General features: G+C 34.8%; 1 protein-coding gene across 1 annotated transcript in view; it reads right to left on the bottom strand.

Annotated features, from left to right (window-relative positions):
* Positions 1 to 25,940, bottom strand: part of LOC106130618 (DNA-binding protein D-ETS-3) — a 70,715-nt gene that overhangs the window by 10,083 nt on the left and 34,692 nt on the right. Inside the window, exons 4-6 of the mRNA XM_060953740.1 lie at positions 22,232 to 22,285; positions 15,161 to 15,232; positions 2,807 to 2,854 (exon numbers count right to left, since the gene is read on the bottom strand). Coding sequence (XP_060809723.1) covers positions 2,807 to 2,854; positions 15,161 to 15,232; positions 22,232 to 22,285 — 174 coding nt within the window. The remainder of the gene's footprint in view (positions 1 to 2,806; positions 2,855 to 15,160; positions 15,233 to 22,231; positions 22,286 to 25,940) is intronic.

Below are 25,940 nucleotides of genomic sequence, written 5' to 3'. Positions count from 1 at the left end.
TCGTATCAATTACAAGCTGTCGAAAGTACCAATACAAGATATCTTGTTCCACACAAATATGCACGCACATACTGCGCTTTGAATTTGTACATACATACATACATAAAATCACGCCTCTTTCCCGGAGGGGTAGGCAGAGACTACCTCTTTCCACTTGCCACGATCCCTGCACACTTCCTTTGCTTCATCCACATTCATAACTTGAATTTGTAACTTATAACATTTGCCGACCCTACCATGGAGGCGAGTGCACACGAGCGTAGCAAGCCGTGATTTATATGTTTCCACTGTTTCACGTCACAACGTTTGCTGGCGCATCTCGCCTCATCTGATCTATTGTACTCATGGCTCATCGATTTTGCCTCGCAATTAATGCCTCGATCGGCAAAATATTGTGCCTCGTGCCATTAAGACGTTTGGGATGTGATGTGAATTTTTTTGTCACTAGGGATACGCCTTATGGTTTTGTTGTCTATCGGCAATTTTGTGTAGGTACATACTAAAGTTATCTTGTCCCATAATTAATGAAAGTTATTTCAGTTGTTAAGTTTTACTAATGTGTAGTGCAAGTTTACAGGGTGGTATAGTATAGGTATCGAGCTCAAGTTAGCGGTCTTGGCTGGTGTGGTGACTACGAGCATTCGCTCTGTGCATTTTGTCACCGTTTTGGTTTAAAATATTGCAGGCATTGTAATGTTCCTGAAATTTAGGTTTAGGGAGAGCTACCAAATTATTTCCTTCCATTGGAAAAACTGTCGATAAAATAAGTAACTACTTAAAATATTAAAAGTTGTTTGTTTATTGAAACATTAATAAGAATAATTGATTTATTGTTGTCCAACAAAATGCATAAATTTTGTTGAAATCTTTACCAATATTAGCAAGCATGTTTTATTATCAGCATTTATGTGAGCATCGGTAATTTCATAGTTTTCATTTTCAGTCAACGAATCTCTTCGACAAAAGCCCTTGTATTCCCACAATTATATCATGTCACAAATCACTAGATTTAGCCGGCCGTTGATCTTTCCTTTGTGGCATTTACCACACCGCTCCCGACACACCTAGTTCGGATGACTGGCGGTCACTTAGATTTTCCAATAGCCAGTAACCGCGGTTTGTGGTCGGGTGAGTTCTATGCTTACCGTTTTCAAAATAACCACATTGTTATCGATGTTAATGTCAATAAAAGACCTTATGGACTAACCAGAGCAGACAATCTCGAAATATCAGAAAGGACACAGACGGTTTGATGTCTCAATGGTGAAGCCCAGATTCAGACAGTCACAGGTAGCTAGGAAGTCCCCTCAGGATAAGCAGCTGGAACACACCGTTTATTTTAACGCTTTTTCTGGATAAATGTGCATAGTTGCCTTTTACGACATCTATAGTAGAAAGATCTATTATTCCCTTTCGAAAGTGCAGGAAACCGCACGTTACTGCACTGAACTAAAAGTGTGTATTGCCAATAAAAATCACACAAGTCAAAAAGGCAGGTAATTTCGTGACACACCCGTGAGAACCATTCTTTATAATTACGCAGCCAGGGTTGCCGCGTGCCACTAATTGTCTTTGTACGACTGAACGGCGTCAAAGCAAAGATTTATCGGCGCAAAATTACACGTTTTAATTCGAAGGTGGGGGTCAAGCGTTGATTAAGGTTGATGTTTTTTTTATTATCAGTCAGTGGTAGGGTTTAATGAAATAATTTATTCGTAATATAACGCGTGGAGTTTGGTTGTGGGTTTTGTGAATCGCAATAAGTAAATACCTTACGTTACAGACAAATTATTTTACAGTAAATTTAAGCCTATCCGGAGTTTTGATTGGAAACCGCAGACTTATAAAGTTGTTGAAATGTCATAGTGAGTGGTTTTCCAAATTAAAGTTAATAAAATAAAAAGGAAAAACTTACGCTTTATCTAACAGAAGAAGATAAGTATACTTAGGATTTTCCTTTTAGGCGATGTGTAATGACTGTCGCGATTTCAAGACGTTGGCTCTGTCTACCTCGTAAGGGATGCGATAAGGGAGACGAGTTAAGGAAAACTGTAATTCTAGGACTCTTAAGATTTCCAGTTATAATAGTAGTGGTATCAGCCCTCTTATCTATCTTTGTTATCACGAATCATTATTCTTGATTACAACAATAGATGAGAGGGAGCGATATATCGTATTCAATACGTACTAATACTTAATAACGATATAATATCAGCAATCTACATAAATTTAGCGGCGTGATAAGTGAGTGGCGTACCCTCCTTCCATGTAAAGTAGTTAGGCCATTAACATTTTGATTTTCACAAGGGCCGATCACAGACAGATAAAATGCGTAATATACATAAGTTCGTGACGTAGTAGTGTTCCCACACGAACAAGTGACGTTTTATCGACGCCATCTTGCGTGTTGCCGTATATTGCTGCAATTTATATACAAAATTGACAATCCGGCGTGCTATAAGGCTAAGAATAGACCCTAAATACGCGAACAATTTAAAAAATGGTACATCGTACGGTTTTCAAACGAGATTTTAAAATCAGAGACTAACCCTTCTTGTTTTAAATTAGGGCGAAGGAAATAAAATTGTTAGGCTTTATCGTGATCTCGCGTGCCAGTCACGCGCGTCTTGGTCACCCTATTTCCTTAGGGGTCACCTACCACCCCTGACCACTTTCACCTGTAAGAATATCGATAGAATTGTGGAACAGTTCATCGAACCTTGCGTGGTCAAGTCTGTGGATAGTTGTAAAATTTTTGTAAACAGACTTTTACATTTATTAAAAAATATAAAATAAGTTATATTACCTGAGTTTGCTAGACGACTGCTCGTAGGACCAAACATTTGATATGGATCTGGAACAAAGTATTGTTTTAGTTGCGAATTAAATCTTCGTACACACACACATAATCACGTCTATATCCCTTGCGTGGTAGACAGAGCCAGTCAAGAAAATACTGAAAGGACACGTTCAGCTGTTCATCTTAAGACGAAATTGAGATTCAAATAGTGACAGGTCGGTAGTCCATCGCCTACAAGAAGAATCCCAAGTTAATTCCCTTTCCTGTAGTCGCATTTTACGACATCCATGGGAACATATTCTATAGTGCCGGGAACGACATGGCATATAAATCGAAATTTTTATTATTATTATTTCTGATTATTTCATTTGGAAGTATTTCAATAGGTACGTGACACTTCCAAAAATACTGCAATTCAGCCTCGTATTACTTTAAGCAGAATTATAACCTCGTTTTCCAGAATACTGTTACTTATCTTTAGATAATTTAGCAAAAGATAGGCGTAACCATAGATACGAGGTACCAACAGGTCTAAAAAACTGATACAGTACATAGATTGCATTACAAGTAGCCGTAATTAGAACGGGGGACTGCATAGCGAATTTACATAGATAATACACTTGATGCAGATTGGTATGGCTGTTTTAAACACTTTTGGATAGTTTAATAAGTGAGCGAGTTGTAAAAATCAATCAAGGGTAATAATAAACTTGCGATTCTTTTAGGCGATGGTCTAGCAACCTGGCATTAATTGAATCTCAGCCGTACATCTGAACGTGGGGTTTAAATCTTTTCATAACTGTAGGCCCTGTCTACCTCGCAGTGGAAAGAGACGTGATTATGTATTTCCAATGGAGCGAGAAGTTTATTCCTCTAATAACGGACAATAACTTAAAAATTGCGTTTTTCTGCGGCTGTTCAAGTTCCAAGCCAAAGGAATTAAGGATTTATAAGGAATTATATTGCTCATTACAAATTGGGGTTAAAATAAGTTTGAAATACAATTTTAGATAAAGGGGATTTGAAATATAAATCACGACTTTGTTCTTTATGGAGTAGACTTCAGTCCAGAAAAGTCAACTTATCTATGCCTTTATATTGATGATGATTTGAAACATACTCGTAGATATTAAAATCTGTTTAATTTGTGTATGTTCCAGGTTCACATGGATTGTAGAAAAGATATAAGAAAGAGTAAAAAGGTTCTGGTAATTTCTAAAGATATCACTAAAATTAAGAAAGGAGACATGATAAATAGGCTGACAGGACAGGATAAATAAATTTACAAAAATTGTATGAATATAGGAGTTTTTAAAACTTACAAAAAATCTCGTCTAACGAGAGGTAATGAGTTCACGTTAAAATTGGAAGATAATGCGACAAAGTGGAAAGAATGGTAGGAACGGACCCCAGGCTCGAAGCACAATAATGGAGCGTGCAACTGGGGATGTGCAAAGACGAGAGTGGCTAAGAAAAACTAGACAGAAGGCATCAGGATAAAAAAGAATTCAAAATTTTTATTCATTATTATAGGATACTTCATATCGCTTAATAATTGTCAAAACGTATGGTTTAACAACATTGGTTGACGTCAAATAAATTACTTAAAACTAAGTTTACTGCCGCTTCCAAGGCGTAAGTGCAGAAGAAGCGGTAACAAACTGCACTGCAGCATTTTCTTCAACAACGTCAACTTCACAATATCAATTAAACAAATATAATGTGGACGAGAGAATACATTGTTCATATTAATATATTATATATATAGTAGTAGTATAGATAGTGTGTTAATAAAAAAATATTAGATCCCGGTCGTTCCAGACTGAGCAAGCTCGTTAAATTCCGATCCCTCTACGGTGTGGCCATAAAAACCAGCATAATTTACACATGGTAGGTGAATATGCAAATAGTAGTAATAATTCCTGCATTCATATTGAAACAAAAGGCCCCCTACTCTCTATTGTTAATGTTATAAAGTAGTGCTTTAATGATACTTTACATTTAAGAATGGCCTGTGACGAATTTTAACCTCTGAGTTGCGAATGAAATGAAATATGATTCCAACAATTAATTGTTATTATTTGAAAAATCGTAATGTTTGAAAAGTTGTGTTTATAAAATTTGGTAACTTGTTTTTTATGATTCAGATCTAATACAAATAAAATAAAATTTAACAACATTTGTTTATATTTCGAAGAAAAACGTATAAATCCGATAAAAAAAGAAACGATAATAAAATAAGATAAATAATGGTACCTATCTATATCTGCCTTGATAGTGCGTTACAATCAAAAAAAAATTATTGATGAATTGGTGTCAAGCTATCTGGGTAACAAATGTCCGCCTGATCCAGGTAGAAAGTGCAGACTGAAGAAAACCTGGCTTGACGTCGGTAAAATTGGAAAGATAAATAGGTAAAGTGGAAAGAGGACCCCAGGCCCCGAACCATTATGGTGGAGGGTGCAACTGGGAATGCGTAAAAACGAGATATATACCATCATTTATAATAATTACTTATGAGAAACAATCAAATCGCAGGCCAATCAAAAAGTTAAATTTACAATCATGACCTGATCGAGAAACCTCCCCAAAACATGTTGTAAGGAGGCATGACCACAATATCGCTCAGAAAACATTTTCCAATTTGTAGACAACCAAGTTCTAACTTTCTTTTTCTTCGTAAAACGATTATGTGTTTGGATATGTTTACGTCAAATGGAACGTACAAATTACACGAAATTACCTTCAATTTTGAATTCAGAACTGTTTGCATTTCAACAAATATATTCATTATCCGCCTCCCTACATTTTCCGAGTATTTATTTTCAGCGTAATTTAGTTATTATGTTGATAAAAGCTACTAAAGTTGAAACAGTTTGTTCTTTAACAACTCTATGTAAAGGCTAATTAGACTAAGTTGGAATAGCAGCACGACTTACTATTTGCTAAATGCATACGTTCTTTTAAAATAATTTACGTATAATGTGTTCTATGTTCCAATTCAGTGTTGATTTTTTAGTACACCCTAAGTCTGATCGGGTTTTGAGGCAATCTTTTGGGCAATTGATTATAATCTATAAAAATATTACGGAAATTAATTCATTATCAAATTAAGTCTTTGAGATATAAATATGTCTATTAATGTATACCTGCCTTCTTATATGTTAAGACTAAAGGTCCATCTGGCAACGGGGGTTATACCTAGGTATTGGCATGAAGTATATGCGGTTAACATCGGGTAATATAGGTATCTTCTTAGAATACTGTTATACATTCATTCAGTTATCTAAAGCTATTCACAATGTCTTAGGTAGAAGCGGGATAAGTGAGAAAAATATTTCGCAGGAAAACAGGTCGAAGAGGAATCACATCAGACGTTGAAATTGATAGAATTTCCAACTGAAGCACAAAATAAAGCGCTGACAGGAATGTCACTTGTCCAATTTTAAAAACTAAAAACTCGGTCAAAATCTTCTTTTAGTCTGGTTTTTTTCCTTTTATTGATCTTTACGCTTACCTTTCAAATTTCAATTGTATGTCTGCATATTTTCAAATATCTAATTCTCAAAACGGAATTTCGCGTTTATGTGCACGAACCAAGATTATTTTTTATCATGATATACTTATCCAATGAAATGTTAATCAAGAATTGAACCCTTGATAGAAAGTAACTTGATGGGAGGGGTATTGTTTGTAATAATTTTCATTATCAAATTATCATTGCTAATAATATAAGTCTATAGCCATTAAAAAAGTAGTACTTGGAGTATGCCAATTCAGTATGATAAATTGTATTTCCACCTAAAAAATGAAGCACCCACATAAAGTACCTTTCTGTAAAATTGTTATTGTGTACTAAAATCGTCAATATTGTCGGGCAGAAACGTACGTCCCACCAATTTGGGTCCAAATCGAAATCGTAATTAGTTTGGATTCTATTTGCCGCTGAAGACATAACTTCGTTTTGGACCAGACGCAGCGGGCGGTGGATGCAATATTGCTGTCTTTGTGGAACAATGAATGAGCTGGTGACATCAGTTTATTGCTCTGAACCAACAAATTTCACGGGTTACATAGAAACTAGAACTCTGTGTGCAGATTTCTAAAAATCTTAATAATATAACAACATCCTAACCCCGCGGAAACCATATTTTAAGTACCTATGCGGTTTTGTCTGATGTCTGGCCTATGGACGGTTCGATGTTATAGTTTTTGTCGTCGTTAAATCGGGATATTGGGTAACATACACTTTTCATATTCAACGATTCGTCGACATAGAAGCAGGAGTCGATGTATGGAAGATAAAAAAAATGGGCACCACAAATGTAGAATTAAACCATTTACCTATATGCCCTCGAACGCCCAAATAGACCACCTTCGAAGAATTATCTCCGTGTGTTCAATGTGGATTTTTCATATTGTTAGATAGATTAAAGATAATTCCGTCATTCGGAAGTTGATGAAATCACCACCTTTATCAAATTGTCAACTTTTACATATCGAGTGTAGTTGTTATATCCACGACTGCGTCCTGAGTAAACAGGTTCAATTCGCTTCAATTCCCTTCTTTAAAATGAAATGTAAGCTATTCGGCGAGTGCGGCGAAGCGTCATACAGATTAGCACTTGGCAGACTTATATAAATATAATCATTTCAGCCATCCGTCCGTATGCTGATCGAAACGTGGCACTTAGCTTGGGGTCCCTTAGTCCCTTTTGTAATATTGAAAGCGAACTGTGAAATTTATTTTTTGTTGTAGCAGAATTTGCTTTGTTTATTTATAATTATTTATAATTAACAACAAATAATAGTTTTAATCACAAAGAACACATTTTTTTATATCAATCGTTATTTTTGTACCATATGTATCATGCACACCTACTACTAAATTGTTTTGCATAGTCATGTCATCTTATGTATAGTGGGCCACATAGAATACTACTTCGATACAAAACTAATACAATATTCTAGGTTCCATTGTTCATGTCATAACTTAGTTCAACGAAACGAAGGAAATAATTTGAATAACTTCTGAATTCAAGCCATAATTTCAAACACAAATTAATAACAAAAAGTTTTCGTTCAATCCGTTTTCTCATGACGACAGTTCCCTAAAGGTCATTTATCATAATCGGCTCGATTAGATCGCGCCCTCCCCCGATTTAGCGCCCATTCTCATTCGAGCTCTCAGTGATCAATCGAGTAGTCATGACTTGACGGAACCCATCTTTAAACCATTTGTTATTCAGTGATTGTCTTGTATTGTGATTAGACTGTCGCTAAATTTTGATTTTAACGTTAGAAGACCTTATAGAAATAGGTACAATGTAGGATTAAAGAACTTAGCTTAGTTCCAACTTAAACTGAGTATCCAAAAAGCACAGTGGAACAAGTGATAGAAAGATAAAATATAAACTTTTATGATTACATAAGATGATTTTAAAATATTTGTATCGTGTAATGATAATTTTCACTTGCTTTTAGTAAATAATGTTTTCAATGCAAAACGTGTCCTAATATTATCTTTTATTGATCGCTTAGTTCTAAGCTACGTGCATATTTTTTTTTTCTAAAGCCATATATTTCTGACCAGTATTTAAGGAAATATAAGGTCATACAACAACTCAAAAATATAAATAAAAAGCTGGTCAAAATGATCAGACCAGTGTATTGATCGTCACGTCATAATTGGAGTACAAATTCGGCCTTTGACGCCGAGCAAGGGCCGTGATTTGGCCTTTGTGCGTCACGCGCTAACTCCTTCAAAACCCCACACCCCACACTTGATCATTATATTCTAAAATACACTATCACCCAAAGAATTAAGGCACTATTCTGCTTGCAACTGTCCTTAGAGTGAATCTGGCTTCTCAGTTGCCATTAAAGGGCAATTTCTGAAAGAGTATAACAGTGTTTAAGGGTACAAAGACTTTGACAGCTTGTACATAAGGGTTATTTTCGGATGAGGTTCTGTGTTTGGTAGTTGAGATTAGTGTTGTAATGGGTATGTAATTAGGAGAGAAAAGGCTAACGTCGTTGTGTTCATTTGGCGCGCCAATCAGTTGTAATGTCCGAAGGGCTTCAAGGGCCGATTTGGAGTACCATTGGCCATTAGGATCGCTCTGAGTTAGTTACAGCAAACACCAGAGAGTTATTGTGGTTTTAATCTACACTTCATAGGTTATTAGGGTTGGAAGAGGTTTGATCACCTTTGGGAGATCGACTGATTGATATAAAATTGTGTATTCGCAGCAAGTATATCTAAGGGTCAGACAGGCAAAAGATATGCCCGTTTGTATAGTATGAATGACCACCTAATTCTGTAACTCTTGAACACATAACACATTACTTTATGACAACACAGTGAATCCTAATGATACGGACACTGAAACTGCTATTTTACTAATGCATTTTTCTATACTAAATAAATATTCCTTATTCTCATTCATTTCTGTCGGCTCTCACCATGTGTGTCAAATTTTAAATGAATCCAACATCTTCAAGTATACCATCCTAATATTCAGAGGAAATCGCCCCAAGCAAACATTCCATCTAGCTGTCAGGAAAACGCAAGATATTCATAGTTTTGTTTGCGAAGTCTGTTGACCGAAGCCGGGGGCACCCACTATATTTGCACTATCGATCACATGTGTACGATTTTATTCGAAAATTAAGGCTGTCATGTTATTGGGAATGTCTTTGTGTATTTCGTATATTACTATATAATTTGCAACACGTTTTGGCTCCGCTCAGATACAATATGACGTTATGCTTCCTCCTGTCTTTATCTCCTATATGTTTTTTTAAGACTGTTGGCTCTGTCTATCCGTAAGGAATAAAGGCATGATTATAAGTAAGAATGTATGTTCTAATTCTTAACCTCTGTGGAGAGGAGCCCAGGGGGTGTCTTTTGACCATCCTGGATGGGTGAGTAAGGCGTGAGCAATATAACTGAATTATTTGTAAGAAATCACCGAAACGCCCAAATCTAAACAGGTAGAGATGGAACATTAACATACTTTATTACGAATATAACTATAATATATTTTTCTTTTTTCTATATTCTTTACAATTATTCTCATTTTTGCGATCCCGATGGCATCATTGGCCAAAAGTTTCAAAGTTTAATCATTATCGTAACAACCCGAAAGCTTTCTAAAACCGTGCAAAACGATACGTAGGTATAGTTCAAAAGACAAGACATTAATCCGAAAAAGTACAACCGACAATTTGGGAGAAATTATGAGGCCGCCAGACAATGCCGTGGAGGCAATAAAATAATAATAAAAGGATAATTAATAGATTGCAGTGCATTACGTCCCCTGGGAGTCGTTACTGTAGCTCAGATTTTATCCGGTTGGGTCCGAAAGGTTTGCTCCCGATTTCTTTTTGTCTCGTTGTTAAGAATGTGTCGGATATAAATTTGATTGTCAGGATAAAACTTTAAATCCTTTGGCTTATTTTTGACAAAAAAACAAAAATGTTATGCATTAGTGAAAACACTATAAATAATAAATAAACAACTGATTCACTATTTACAAAACAAAGCTGCATAATCGTTGTATCGGTGTGTGTTTTTTTGGAAGTGTGGGGGACACTGTGGGGGAGCACACATTGAGAACTTTTGGTAACTCAAAATATGGTATTTAAATTTTGGAAATATCTTCCATGACAATTTTCATCAATAATGCAGAAGCATTATGATAGAAAAGAAATATGACGTGTTTTTATTTTAATGAGGAACCTTTTTCGAAAGAAATTGTCTCTTTTTATATAATGATAAAATATTTTATCATCATTATCATTAAACTATAAAGCTGAACGGCTTTTTAGTTTTAGGAAGACTATTGGCTGTGTCTACCCAGTAAGGTATAAAGACGTGATTATATATATGAAGGTATGATGACATTTGGTTTTTAGAATAATTATGTCATAAAAAGCGGAGAAGTTAAAACCAAATGCAATTTTATAGATAAATTGTAGCGGAAGTATGGGACATAGTGGTATAAAGCAATTCACGGCCCCCCGCATTAGCCCTGATTGCAGTACTGCGATTCAATAAACTATGCCCTGCAGATATGTTTTGACGTTTCGATCTGTGACCTGTCGTTATAGGATCGTAATTGTTTTACTATTGCTCGATCTTTAGTGCCGTGTGGTTCCCGGCACGAAAGAATAGGACCACTCCTCTTTCCTATGGATGTCGTCAAGGTGATGGGCTAGCAACCTGTCACTGCCTGAATTTTAATTCCATTATAAAGCTATACAGATGAACGTGGCCTTTCGGTCTTTTTAAGACCGTTGGGTATGTATTGCTCGATTATTTGTTATAGGTATTTTTGGCACTATTTGGAACTAGCGCAGTTTTAAATCAACACAAAAACTTGAATACCTAATTATTTCATTATCTCATCAGTTTAAATGGTTTATGGTTAAAAATCTTTACCAAACGTATAAAAATAGTGCATGGAAAGTAGGAGAGTAGACATTGTCAGCTAAAACGGTTTTATAGCGACAAAAAATAGAAAACAGTAGTGGCAATGTAAGTAAGGAAAGGTTTTGCCATAAGCATATTTCTTTCGCTTCGTCGACATTCATAACTCTCTTCATGCAAGCTCGTCGATTGATATCCCGCGAGGACATCCCCGATTTGTTCAAGGTACGTTCTTCTCCCCCTTACTTCAGGTATAAACCACAAAGCAGTTTTTAAATAACAGTTTAATTTGCTCTGTGATTTACATAAAATCACGTTTCTTTCCGATTGCAGTGAGCTGAGACTACATCTTTCCACTTGCCACGCCTTTATTCCGCTTCATCTACATTCATAACTTTCTTCATGCAAGCTCGTCGATTATCGGCAACGGTTACGCGTATACATTCTACCCTTCTCGCGAATTTAAAGAAGGATATGGCCGATGAAAGAAGAAAGTATGCAGTCTGTGAGCGTATATTCGTAAATACGTCTTTTGCACATAAATTTTATGACTTTCGTGGAGGAATGTTGTATAATATTATTAATAAGAAATTGGATTTATATAATTGTAGAAAAAAGGAATTTCAACTAAAACTTAAAGAATGGTTCATTGATTTAGATTATGAGGCTACGGAGAGCATTTTGGAAATTATGTCTTAAAAAAAATAAAAAATAATAATAAGAATAAAATTAATAAATAAATATATATAGGTATGTATAACAGAAGACTGTGTAACTTCACATTTGTAATATCGGAAGTAACAAGGGGACCTGGTGACCCAAGATACAGGTTCCGGCCTAGTTTGAGTCTCCAGGACTCCAACAAGTTTTTGTAATTGTTTTCTCTTTTTTATTATTATTGTGTTATCTATTGTGTAACTTGTGGAGTTAAATAAAATATTTTTGATTTGATTTTGATTTGATTGATATCCCGCGAGGACGTCCCCGATTTGTTCAAGGTACATTCTGCTCCCCCTTACTTCAGGTATAAACCACAAAGCAGTTTTTAAATAACAGTTTAATTTGCTCTGTGATTTACATGAAATCACGATTCTTTCCAATTGCGATAAGCTGAGACTACATCTTTCCACTTGCCACGATCCCTGCATTTATTCCGCTTCATCTACATTCATAACTTTCTTCATGCAAGTTCGTTGGTCCACAGCTCGAATGTAAGTATGTACGTTATAATATTTAAAACACAGAACACAGCAGACGTCGCCTGTTTGCTCTGTGATGCAGTACAAACCACAATAAAGTTTTTGAGTGACAAGCAGTCAATTACGACACGCTACACGGCGGCGCGTTTAAACAACGTTAGTTGTTTGCTGGCGTTTGATCGGACGCGCCCAAAGAAAGCACGCCACACAAACAGGGGTAACTTGGATTTGGAAACACTGTTTTTGTGTTTAGTTGCTACTCTTTTGTTTTGTTGCCCAATATTTTATTCTCGGAATTCTAAAGGATATTTTTTAAAGATGATGAATCTTAAGATTATTAGCATGGGAAGGTATGGCGTGGTCCTATTATAAAGTGCTGGGAATCACACGGCACTTTCTTCTTGTATTTGAATCTTAATTCCATCATTAAGCCCTATAGCCGAACGTAGCCTACCAGTCTCTTCAAGACTGTTGGCAAAGGAATTTATAGGTATAATAAAAAATAATTATCAATCATATTACAGTTTTATCATAAACTATTTAGATTCAGCATTAATAAATATTATACTTACGAGACAAATTACATAGATTTGAGACAGTCTCAAAGTTAGTTCAAAAGTTAGCAAATGTTAATTAATCTTTCTTAGTTAATGTAGTCGAGCAATACTACTCGTAATAAAGAATAACAATCTTTAATATACAGTGATATACAGATAACAATCAAACCTCAAAATCTTATAAGCCCCATTCTTAAACTATTCATATAACACATTTAGTGAAATCTAACAAAGAGGTTACCTTTAGAGGTACCAAAGTAAACTTAGTATATTCCCCGGGAAAAAGTGTTTTGAATTTGATCCCTTCAAATCAAGTGCTGATTATCGCATCTAAACTGGTCTAGTCTAAAAAAGAGGCTCATTCTAGACCGAGATATCAAAGAGAAGTGAGTAACAAGATATATCCTGACCTACTTTCGACCCCAATCCTGATGAATCGCAACCAACGGAAGGTCAAAAATGAGAGTTAGATATAGATCATACATGTATACGTGATATGGATGAGTTATAGATATTTATAATGAATGTTTAATGTAATGCAGTGAAATGATTAAGTCAAAACTTTATGTTAATTGTCATCAGTAAGTTTAACAAATTAACTCAACTTTAATGCGCATCGCATGTATAGAAGTCGTTCAAATCGAGTGAATTGTACAAATACAGGAATCAGTGTTAAAAGGCGCTTCCCCACTACACCTTTGCATAATGCACCCTAAATAACAGTTTAACTTATAGGTAATATTATATCTACAATGGGTAATATTTGTATTAATAAGTAAGAAGATCAGTTTTCCCATATTTTCACGTAGGATTGAAACCTAACCCACCACGACCAGATTAGGAATTTGGGTTATGCTTGTAATAATTCTATGATAATTGTAGATTTTCTGATGGCATGTAATACAGTTAACAAAAAACACCGAGCTCCGCTAGGTCACCCAGGCATCAATTTTTCATGAAATATACAGGCAGAGAGAGTTGACCTTGAGGAAGAAGTTTTTATTGGGAGTGATAATGAATAAGGAGTTAAACGAGAGTTTAAAATATTGTCAGTTAGCTTTTACGGCGTAAATAGTCGTAGGCAATAAATACTAAACATTTTCGTCTTATCTACATCAGCCTATCCCGTCTACCTATACACGTCACTGATTGATATACAGAGATAAGTATAACCGCAGAAATAAAAAAGAAAGTGATCCCTTGTAATTCGAGCCAGCTTCAAGTCGCTTGTCAGCTCGCCACGCGCCGGCCACGAGCGTAAACAACGCGCGCCAATATTTTCTAATGAAATAGAACCGTGATGCCTGTCACTTCATTTTGTTCTTTTAATAATATAGCCTTATAGACTTGGAACGTTTTTTGGGCTTCCGATTGGCTAAGTGACAGGGTGCTGTTACTTTGAGAATCTAAATTCCATCATTATTATCATATGTATTGGTATATTACCTGTCATTTTACCAATACTAACTTACTTAATTACTTTTAAATTGTTTCTACAAAGATAATAGACTCTTCCAAAAGCTAATTAAAATGAAATACGAACAAAAAGAAAATCTGTCACGTAAATTTGTTTTCCCTGGGCCCCATCGGAATATGTTTGAGCACAATGGGGCAAACGCGTTGCTCTCGTATGTGCCCAGGGTAACTGACCGTGGAGGGCAAACAGTCCGTCCCCTGGCGAAAAATAAAATTTATAGTTCGTTACGTTTCACTTTATGGGATTTCTTAGGACGGCTCGGGCGTGTAAAAATGTAATAGAAAAATTCTGAGATGGCTTTTGTATGATTTAGTAGCATTTTCCAGAGCTTCGCTCCCGTGAAAAAAATGATCATGGCCTAGTTTTGATCTTCTACATAGAAAGTTTACAAAATCTGTTTAGCATGCGTGATAGAAAGGCGTTGGGCTTATCTTTTTTTTTTAAAGTTAATTCTTTTAAAAATGAAAATATAAATACCTACAGATTTATAATTTATTTTTATTCAAATTTCATATAGATGTTGCAAGAGATAAACATTTTTAGTACTTACTTAAATACAAGAAAATATAACTTTAGTAATGGGGAAGTTTTAATCCTACTAAGTAAGCGTTACACATTAGTAATTTTTCCTTCGTTATATACTTGAGTTGTTTCTTAGCACAAAACAACTAAAAATCACTACATCTAACTTACCTGGTTGACGTAAATGCGTGTGCGCCTCAAGTGTCGTCTTTGACATGGCTGACAGTGAATTGGTGCCATAGCCTGTAACAAATAAAAATAATTCAAGAAAAGTGTATTTGATTAACCCGGCATCAAATAAAAGAATAGGACCACTCCATCTCTTTCCCAATAATGTTGTAAAAGGTGACTAAGCGATAGGTTTATATATTTGAGATTCTCCTTTAGGTGATGGGCTTGCAACCTGACACTATTTGAATCTCAATTCTGTCATTAAATCTAACAGCTGAACGTGGCCTATCAATCATTCAAGGCAGCTCTGTCTACCCCGCAAGGGATAGACGTGATCATATGAATGAATAAAAATTAACCCGTTAAATGATAAAACAGAATGAGATCCCTACTTATAAAACCCAAAATTTTGCTAAAATTTATCATAATAAACATTTGGCAGATTTAAGGACAAGATCACGATATCTCCTAATTAAAAAACTATTTTTATTTTTATTAAGACTATTAAGTTTTCATAAAATAATGATGTTTTTAATACGCCATGGTATCGAATTTGGATTTTGGGGGAGTAATCCCCTTGAGAACGTTTAAAATGTGAAAAGAATAACATATTGCAGTTCAAATGGTTATAAATTCATTTTGCGTCATGTAGAGTTGTTACTTCAAAAAAACAATGACATACTTAACTAGATTTTGCTTTTTTTAGCTCGTGAATAGGCTAGCCTTTTTTAGTATTTATAAGGTAGGTAAGGTTTTGGCCAATAAAGCAAGGTTGTAGATTATCTCTACCAAGTTGTACCAAAAACTTGTTGTTGTTGAAGCGTGGAAGCGTAGCAGACAAAGTAACATTTGAAATTTCAATTTGCAGTTAAAAGAAAAGTATTCTACCCCAGGCTCCGAAGAATACGCAAGGATGAGATAAAATAATGAAGACAGATAATCGGATCATTATAATGATCTAATAAAAACCATTTCAACGGCCATCGAAAGATTTTTATATGAAACTTTAGAGATATCAAAACTTGTAACATTAAACAATAAAAACTAACGTATAAAAACGTGTAAAATGTTTTGCAAACTTTCAGTTTTACGAAAAGATTTTCATTTTCGGTTCAGTAACTTTGATCGAATATTATTATTTCAAAATTACATTTCGTTTATTAGAACCATTCAGGCCCTCAATAATGAGACAATAATACAATTTGCTCTCATTGTGTTCAAAAGATTGTATAAAACAATCAGTCGTCAAATGGCGAGCGAGTAAGGACAAAGAAATGGCAAATTACGGATTTTTTCCAATCATCGGAATCGTATTTGTACCAGTGCAATGTTATTATTTTAGGGGAAAAATAAGGGCTTTTGAACGTTCACTGTGCTGTGGATCGTATTAATTTAAAATTAAGTCAGCCACAAAAAAGTAAAGATATATATCCGTAGTTACAGTTACTACCAATGTATAGAAATATAATAATTTAAAAGATTATCGCTTTGAAGCTATATAGCTGTTATTGCACGTTATTGATTCTATGAACCACATACATTCTCGCATTACGACCTGAGCCCTTCAATAAATAAATTAGGTACTTACATTGATTCCATTGTGACTTTAATTTATTACGAACTTTACAGATCTCTTTTGCTCTTTCTGTTCTGTTCTTTCCATCACTCCATATAGATAAGTCGACGGTAACGAGTATTAAGACCTCTTTTTTACAAGAGGTTCACACATTGAAACAGCAACGGTGTTTTCAAACAATGCGTTCAAAATATCAAAACAATCGTTACCCTTTAAAAAACCTAAAGGAGCGTAAATCATGGAATCAAAAATACACCAAAATCAAAGCCCAGTGTTGCTGCGCCGGTAACTATGCGTGAAATCTGATTTCAACATCAAAGAGATGTAATCCTGGCCTGGCAACATGGGAAAATAATATCTATTTTGAGGGTGATACAGTATAGTGTTAGTGGTAGGCGCCCGAGGCGCTGTGCACCCTAAGAAATAGTCAGTTGTTGAAATGCCGATGATATAAAGCTAATGGTAATTAAGGAACAAATGGGGTATTGGTAGTATAGGCCATTCAGGGGATTGTAGTGTAGTGGGTAACTGGTTTGCTGTGTAATCAAAGTCTTGGTATCGTTAAAATCTTTTGGTCGTGGTGCTCAGGTGGCAGTCTCTCAATTGTACCTGTGAAATCTTTCTACTTTTACAGCTATATAGGAACTTCCCAGGAAGTCATCGTCAGGATGAACTCTGAAATTGAGGGATATAAGGGATATCATAAGGGTTAATAGCATTGTGATTTCGAAAACGATTTGGCTATCACATTTAAAATTACTCTTTCATTCGTGCTACTCACATCAAGCAAGAACGCAAAAGTCAAGGCTGCATGCATAAGGATAATAATAAAAATAAAATTACCACCGAATAAATAGATTTTTAAGTAGATTATAGAGTAAGTAATGGTAAATGTTCTGCATCATCGGTCACTATAGCGTTTTCAAATCTCAATTCTGAGTTTTATTTGACAGCTGTACAACTGTGTGCGTGCGACACATGTCATTTCTCTTGCCTTTTATTCCAATTCCTGTGCAATATACTTATCAACAAAATTATAAGTTTAAAGCTGTTCAAACGTTGTTCAAACGTTCACTTTTGAACAAACAATTTTCATTGAAGTCCCCAAGTGGTGTTTTAGTCACCACGCCGTGTCATCCCGAAAGATAATCCCGGGCACTTCACGCGTGACAAACAATACCCCGGAGCGCCCTTCACTTATTATTACACCCGGCGTTGCTCGCCAACTCAGCTTTGATCTCAGTTAATGAGATATCTAATTTGCGGTTGACAATCGCCGCTCTTCTTTTTTATTAGTAGTTATGTTTTTTTTATTTTCGATGTTTTTCTAGCATCTGCTGTTGATAAAAGTTGTTTTAATTGCTAACAATTTGTTCGAATTAGAAAGACAATTTAACAGTGTAAGCATTATTTAAAATTCAAGGCAATCGAATCAAAGCAAAAATTTCAAGATGTTTCAATTGTACACTTTTTGGTTTGACCCTAAACTGACAATGATTGTATGTATGTACCTATGTCTTGTCTGCTTACCCTTAGTTTATTTATGTAGGTACCTATATGTATAAAATGATTGTATAAGCAAAGCAATTAGAAAGGCGATTTTTGTCATTACGTCCTTTCGAACACGATTTAATTTTACTTAAAAACTTATTCGCTTTTGCAAAATATTTTGCAAAAATCGAACGGTGCGTCAACATATCGTATTCCATGATTGATCTGGCTTGGCCCCAACTATTATTATTCAAACAAACATGTCAGATGAACTACTGGCGCCATTCTGTTTTGACCTCAGTTGAGTTGGTGAGCTCAAATATTTGTCGGCCAGCTTGGTGTCGTGATAGTGTATTTCTATGATTTTAAAGACACTTTGGGAATTCAAGTTCACAAAGTCATAATGGTTGTAAATGTGAACGGATTCGAATAGGACAAATCAGACAAAGGTTAAGGTCTAGATTTGCGGTACACAATGCTACACGTAATGCAACGATACTATATTTTTCAATTGATGTGATCAAATTCTTATTTAAGTGAACCTTCAAGCCTATAGGTATACAGATTTGATGATGAGATCATTCTAGCTCAACGAGGCCTTCTGGTTTTATGACTATTTGCACCTTCTACCCTTAATTAAGTCGCGATTGTGTGTGATATTAAGATGAAACACTCTGTGGGACTCATTTTGAAAATGAGAAAAGAAAGAAGATAAAATTTTGTTTAAACGATCAAAGAAAGTCTTGTTTTATTTGCCAAGGTAGTGAAGACCGGGACAAAAGCTAGTTATGAATAATTGCAAAGCAATAAGCTAAAATATTTTTAACCTTATTATTGTACCATATGCTACTGGTTTTTTCTAAAAATCGCCAAATGAAAGAATAGATGAATTCACATTTCTTTTAATAGCCCCCATTTTTTGCATTCGTATAAAAATAAGTATCTATTAATTATAGCTCCATAGCATATTAACAGATACAGTTCTGAATAGAAAGCAGTTTCCCCCTATCTAGATGCACAAAAACATTGAGATTTTCATTTTAAATTACAATGCTCCGCGCCATACATAACTACGCAGTTCGCTTCATAGGGCGCAAAACAATAGGGTGCTTACGGCTTCCCTCCTCACGCCTGAAGCGGTTTTCCTCTATCTCCTTTCTCTCTCCTTCTTATTGAAGATATAAAGCGAGTGAAGAGCACCGAGGATCGCGACAAAAGCCACTTTCAGCTAATTTTCGCAGCCGCTAACTTCGTCCGCGCAACCAAACGCCGGTTTAAGATTTGGTTTATTTCACCATTCGCGTCTATTTTTTTTATTTCTAGCTCTTTATGCCTTTTACCTAAATTTAACTTCGTTAATGATTTCGCAGAAAACGTTATTAAGTTTGATTTCTTTTTGCTGTAATTACTGCCGCCCCACTGATTCGTTTTCAAATAGATGACTTTAGTTTCCATTTTTTTTTAATTTTACCTACTTACACGATTTGTTAAAATAATTTTAACGACCGCAATTCTTTTACGTGGAATATTCATGCTAAAGTAAAATTAAACTTATCACCTATACTTAAATAAAAGTAATCATGGGGACACGATGCGCAAAAAAGAGTTCCATAAATACGAGTATTGTGTAGAAACAAAATTATTTTTTACAGTTCAGTTTCAATGATATACGATAAATATTTTTTGCTATAAGTATGATCTTGACCAGACTTCATGGACCATTAGTTAAACACATATTGTTTCTATATTCTGCACCTCTATCGGTAGTAACACCTACTTATAATGCAAATAAAAAAAAAACGTTTAATCTTATATAAACAGAAAAGTCTTAATAATTTTACGACGTCAAACATATTGAAAAATATGTTTTGACTATGCATTCCCTACACAATAAAATTGAATCATTTAGCCATAACGCTATGAAATTCGTCACAGTGCCACCTCACAAATTTCTCTTAATGAATAACATTGCTCCATAGCTTTGGGACTTATTTAAAGTTCATTTAAAAAGCCACGGGGTGCGAGCGAAGTACTCGATTAAGACAGTAGTCGAAAACTACTCGCATAATTCTTTATAAGCTACGACATAGCGTAGCACTGTTACAATCAAATTGACCACATATTTTAAAACATTACATTAAAAAAAACGGATCTGACGGTTTATATTTATTATTTATGAAGGAGTATAGCAAAGTTCAATATCTTGGTTTTTCGAACTACAAAATCTAAATTTTATATAATATTCTTAAATTTATAATATTAGTTAAAAAAGATACATTTTATAAGTATTTCATGTATTTAGATAAAGTGCTGTGTGTTTCCTGGCACTTTAGAATAGGACCTTTTTCATCAATGTCGTAAAAGGAAACAAATGGAAAGGCAAATATATTTGAGATTCTTCTTGTAATCGATCAGCAACCTGTCATTATTTGAATTTCAATTCCATTATACAGTCGGAAGCAGCCTTTCGGTCTTTTCAATACTGTGGGCTCTGTCTACTCCACAAAGGATATAGACGTGATTATATTATATTTATATATTCAGATGATGGGTAATACATATTTTATAATTCATATTTCAATCTGTAAACGAAATAAAATATCGTATAGTTTGACAATACACCCCATAATCGGTCCCAGGGGTGCGGCGAGTAAATCGTTCGTAACGATTGTCTGGGGTTCCAAGCCGTCACGGTCCGACGCGAGCAACCCCGAAGGGCAAATCTTGTATTTCATATTTGTTGTCTTCACCTTATTTATTGAATTTTAATCGTTGTAAATTCTGTAATGGTGATTATTACAGTACTCTTTTAATTATTTTGAATGTGTGTCAAATGATAATGTTATTTGATTAGTTAGTAGTGATTACCCAGGTGACCAAAGTGGAATAAACCAAATTCATATTGTTTTTATTTTTTTTCATGATAAAAATATTATTAACCGAATTATTTTTTTACATTATTATTGTTTTTTCTTTATTTGATGATTTTGATTTGCTATTGCGTTTTAGATACAATGTTTTATAAACATTTAATATTATGTTTTCTAAAAATTTGACTAGTTACATACATATAGGTATTGTATGCTTGAAATGAACCTATATCATAAGTAGTATTATCAAATTTCACCTTACTTGGTTGTAATATTTTTAAATAATTTTGTACGTAAAATTTTTATCAAATATTTCGATAAATCAACAAAGTGGATTAAATATAAATAGGAAATTTTACACCAACCATCTTAAACGGCAACTTTTGATTGAAATATCATGTAGCCAAAACTGAGTGCACAGCCAACAATAAGACGAGACGAGCGGAGCGTGTCGCTAATGGCGCCCATGGACCGTACGAATGATAATCATCAAAATATTGCATCACTTACTGAAATATTGTAAGTGTCAATCAAAAAATTACGGTTTCATTGTAAACGCGGGCGGCGCGTGGCCGGCGCGCGCCGTACGCTTTACGCTTGCGTGAATCATTTTAGGGGCTTTTGTTTTTTTTACGCGTCGAGATTTTTTTAAGCTGAAGGTATGTACGGAATCGTAAGTAATTATGGTTAGGTCGGATATGACACTTCTACTAGGTAAACTGAATAATATCGCTCCTGGAAGATATTCAGGATTCACTAATTTTGATTTGTATATACCTAAATAAATAACCAGATTACCAAGCATAGGTAACGGTTCTCTGTTAGGTATAGAAATATAATACTTTTCATAGCTTGATATTTCAAGCTATAGCTATACAAGGATACCACTGAAAGTAACAAAAGTCACCGGAAGACGAAAAAAAAAAGAATTTGAATGATTATGACATATGTATTAAGGCACTAGAGATTGAGAACTTGTCAAAGAAGATTACATACTCGTATAACTTGAAGGAGAAGGATTATATTATTATGCGACCATCCGGCCAGAGCAATATAAAGGGAAAAAAGAGATAATATTTAAAAAATCATAATAATGTATATGAGAGGTTCAAATTAAGAAAACTTTTCACATACCTTGTGAACCCTGTGATGTGGCATGTGAAGACCAAGTACTTTTGTAGGATGCATCTGAAAAGAAATTGTTGATGATAAAAAAATATTTCGTACTGTGGATGATTGCTCCAATTAAAAACTCTTTTTCTTTCAAAATAGTTCAATTCATTTTCTTTACATTATCCCCTAGAAAAAGCCATCAAGTACACCGTCTACATATTTTTGGAATAATGCTAAGCTAAAAATAGCTGAAAAAGATATTAGAGAGTGGATAAATAAGTGGTTTTTCCATGAAAAATTGCATAGATTTTGATAGCTTCCTAGCTATTTTACCATTAACATAAAAAAAAACAATATATTTGTAATAAAATATCTAGCTTATATTTATTCATCTTATCAATCACGTGTTTGGTTTATTGTGCCACTAATTTAATTGGCGAGTACATCCAAATTATTTTTATGTCAACTGGTGCAATTCTCAAATGCCTATAGTTTTGCTTTAAGAGAAACATCGTTTCACTGTAGAAGAAGCGACAGGAACATAAAAGTACGTTCTTTGCCACTAGTACCATCGTTCAGTTCCATGATGGAAGTTACTCACTTTTTACTATACTCGTACGCCTCTTTCTTTAAGTGAGAGGTATAGACTAAATCTTTTCACATAGGTTTATATTATTTTAAATAATCAAGCATATTTTAAGGGATCTTAATAGCTTGCATTCAGTCAATGATATAGTGCTTGTTAAAACAGTTTTTTCAATAATGTCAGTATTTTGTGAAATATTAGCTTCTAAGGTTATAATTATTTAGTATGTTACTCCCCTTTTACTTTGAAAGCAATTTTACAAAGAAGTAAGTAATTTAAAACAATAAAATTTGGTTTGAACAAAATATAATAGATACTTTTAAGTAAGACAATTTCGATGAAATTACCTACGTGCGTGAGTGCGACTCGCCCTTGTCAAGAAAATTTTAGTAAAATTTATATTTGAAAAAACCTTGAGCTTACAGTTAGGTGTTCTCTCTTTTATTAGAGAGATACTAAAATAATTTTATATACGCTTTTATATTTTAAATATTTTACGAGGTACGTGTGATGTTGTGATGTGGTTACAATACATTTTTAACAATCATTACAAAAGATACATCGATTTCTTAATCCTTTCATGGTAGTTACATTTTATAGATAGGTACCTAATAGTTCAGAAAAGTAAATGGAATTGAAATCGCGTGTTTATCTTTATTATTGCTTTCGACTTTATAAGGAGTTCCAAACTTAATTGCACTGATAAATTGTGATAACTTTAGATTGTATGTATCAAGAGTCATACCAGAAAGTCGTTGCTGGATTGGTCAAAAGGCACAATGAGCTAAGCATAGCTCGAATATTATTTCAGGACTTAATTAGAGAGCAAAATACTAATAACTATTTGTCTATTCCAGATGATTTGTAGAATAAGTGCCTACAGCCATGACCCAGGAATGGTAAAGTCAGATGCTACTAACTTTTCTTTGACCTCCCTGACGAGAACCTAGCTTGGACAATGGTGGTCTGATTAGGTGAATATTTTTGTTGCCAACGGCATTTTTCGACAGAAATAGATATAGGACCATTTCATCTCATTCTCTGACGGAACGGCATAATAAAACAAAGTTTACGTATTTCATAACCAAAATACCTACGAGTAAGCTGACAATACAACCCTAAAACGCATTACAGATAACGCGGCGTCGGGATCCAGTCAGGGGCTCAAACTACCCCTTTGTGCAGGTGTCTATTTTCTCGCTTCAAAGGGACGTTTATCATTTGATGTGCATTTGTGGATAGCAGGCAATGGAAATGTACGTATCTGACCTCTGTGACCTTGCGATAAAGTCAACCCAGCTTGGATAATGGTCGGACTAGGAGGTTCTTCATATGCGCCTTTTGAGAAATCCACCGAAAAGAGAGAGAATCAATTCATCTCTTTCTCTGTCGGAACAGCACAGCGAAACAAAATTTACGTATTCCATAACCAAAATACCTAAGCTCACAATACAACCCTAAAACGCATTACAGATAACGCGGCGTCGGGATCCACTCAGGGGCTCAAACTACCCCTTTGTGCAGGTGTCTGTGTAGTGGTAATGTGGAGCCATTTTCTCGCTCCAAAGGGACGTTTATCACTTGATGTGCATTTGTGAATGACAGGCAATGGGAATGAACGTGTTGAACAGGCTTATTGGGTTGTTTAAGTAGGTATTTGTTTTATTTAGTGGTAGACAATGCCGAATCAACGTTCAATTCTTTTTAATTATGAAGTAGATAGATACTATAATTAAATATAATTTTTTAAGAGGTAGTGAAGCAGTTAACACGGTATGAAATTATGCTTCCTGAGAATGTACTTGGAAACAAACTGAGACATTTGTTACTATAGTCTCCTTAAAATGGCGTCCCATGAAAAGACTTGCGTGTGCTTTTTTCAACCGTACGGAAAATATATACCTACACGTAGTAACATTCAACGATCTGATAAAAAAATTATACAGATTGAACTGCCCCGAAGTAAGTTACGGGATACCGATATTATAACTAAATATATATATGAGTACTAGTCGGCGGCTCCTCACGCGTAAAATATATATATCCCATTCATTTCTGACACCAATGGAATTTCAGAAAGTCCTCTCATGTTGGACCTTTCGACCACGTGAGGAACTTACACGTTTTAAACGTTTAGACCGAGTGAGCTATGCGTTGATATGTCAGCCACTTTATTTTTTTATTTTTGTTGATAGATAGCTGAACATAACCGATGCCAACACGATAATGTTCCTCTATTATCATGACCTGACCTGACCAGGGTTCGAACCCGAACTTCTAGCGTTGGCGGTAGATACGTACCTAACAGATAAACAGTCACATTATAAAACTTTAGATTAAGTTGTTTTTTTATATTTCAATTGAAATTTAAAGTATAATGGTAAGAATTAATGAAAATATGCATGTTTTAATCGCGAATGGACTGCCCTGGATGCAACGGAACAATGTAAGACTATACAAGTGGAAAGTAAATTTGAATGTGATGGTCGTAACAACTTATACATACATAGGTAAGTATTGCATTTCAAATATGAGATTTATTTTACAACTTCTAAACTGTGAAGAAAACTTCATGCGGTGCAAGACGATGACATGTTATAATTTTTACTGCCTTATATTTATTGTTTTAGGCACCGGCAATTATTACAACCATCGTTGGTACAATGAAAATTATCTCAAAATAGTTCCTAGTAAAATATTCAAGAGTAACAAAGCGACTAAAAGGTATTACTTGTGAATCATCCACAGTAGGTACCTAAAAATGCTTAAATTTGTAATTTTCTATAAATTAATTTAATTTTGGTTACGTGAATAGTGAGAAAATAAAGCTCCTTTAACCGTACTTACGACCGATATATACATAAATAACAAGCACAAACAAAAAATATCACCACACATCACTTCACGTCACGTCACCATTAAAAATATATAAAAAAAATATATATTCACCAGCAAATAGCATAGAGAAATTGGTGAAAGTGCCCGACCGACTGAGGTAGTCGGCTGAGCTTTTTATATCGAGCATTTTGGACTAAGTCATATCCGTGCGGTCGCGGGTTAAGTCGGGAACTTACTTGCGGATCGAGTCAGGGGCGTGGCCGGACCAGGAACGCCCCGGACCATCCCCACTCACCCCACGGACCA

Source organism: Amyelois transitella, chromosome Z (genome assembly GCF_032362555.1).
Source record: "Amyelois transitella isolate CPQ chromosome Z, ilAmyTran1.1, whole genome shotgun sequence".
Taxonomy (NCBI): Eukaryota; Metazoa; Arthropoda; class Insecta; order Lepidoptera; family Pyralidae; genus Amyelois; species Amyelois transitella.
This window is presented reverse-complemented; position numbering and strand designations above follow the sequence as displayed.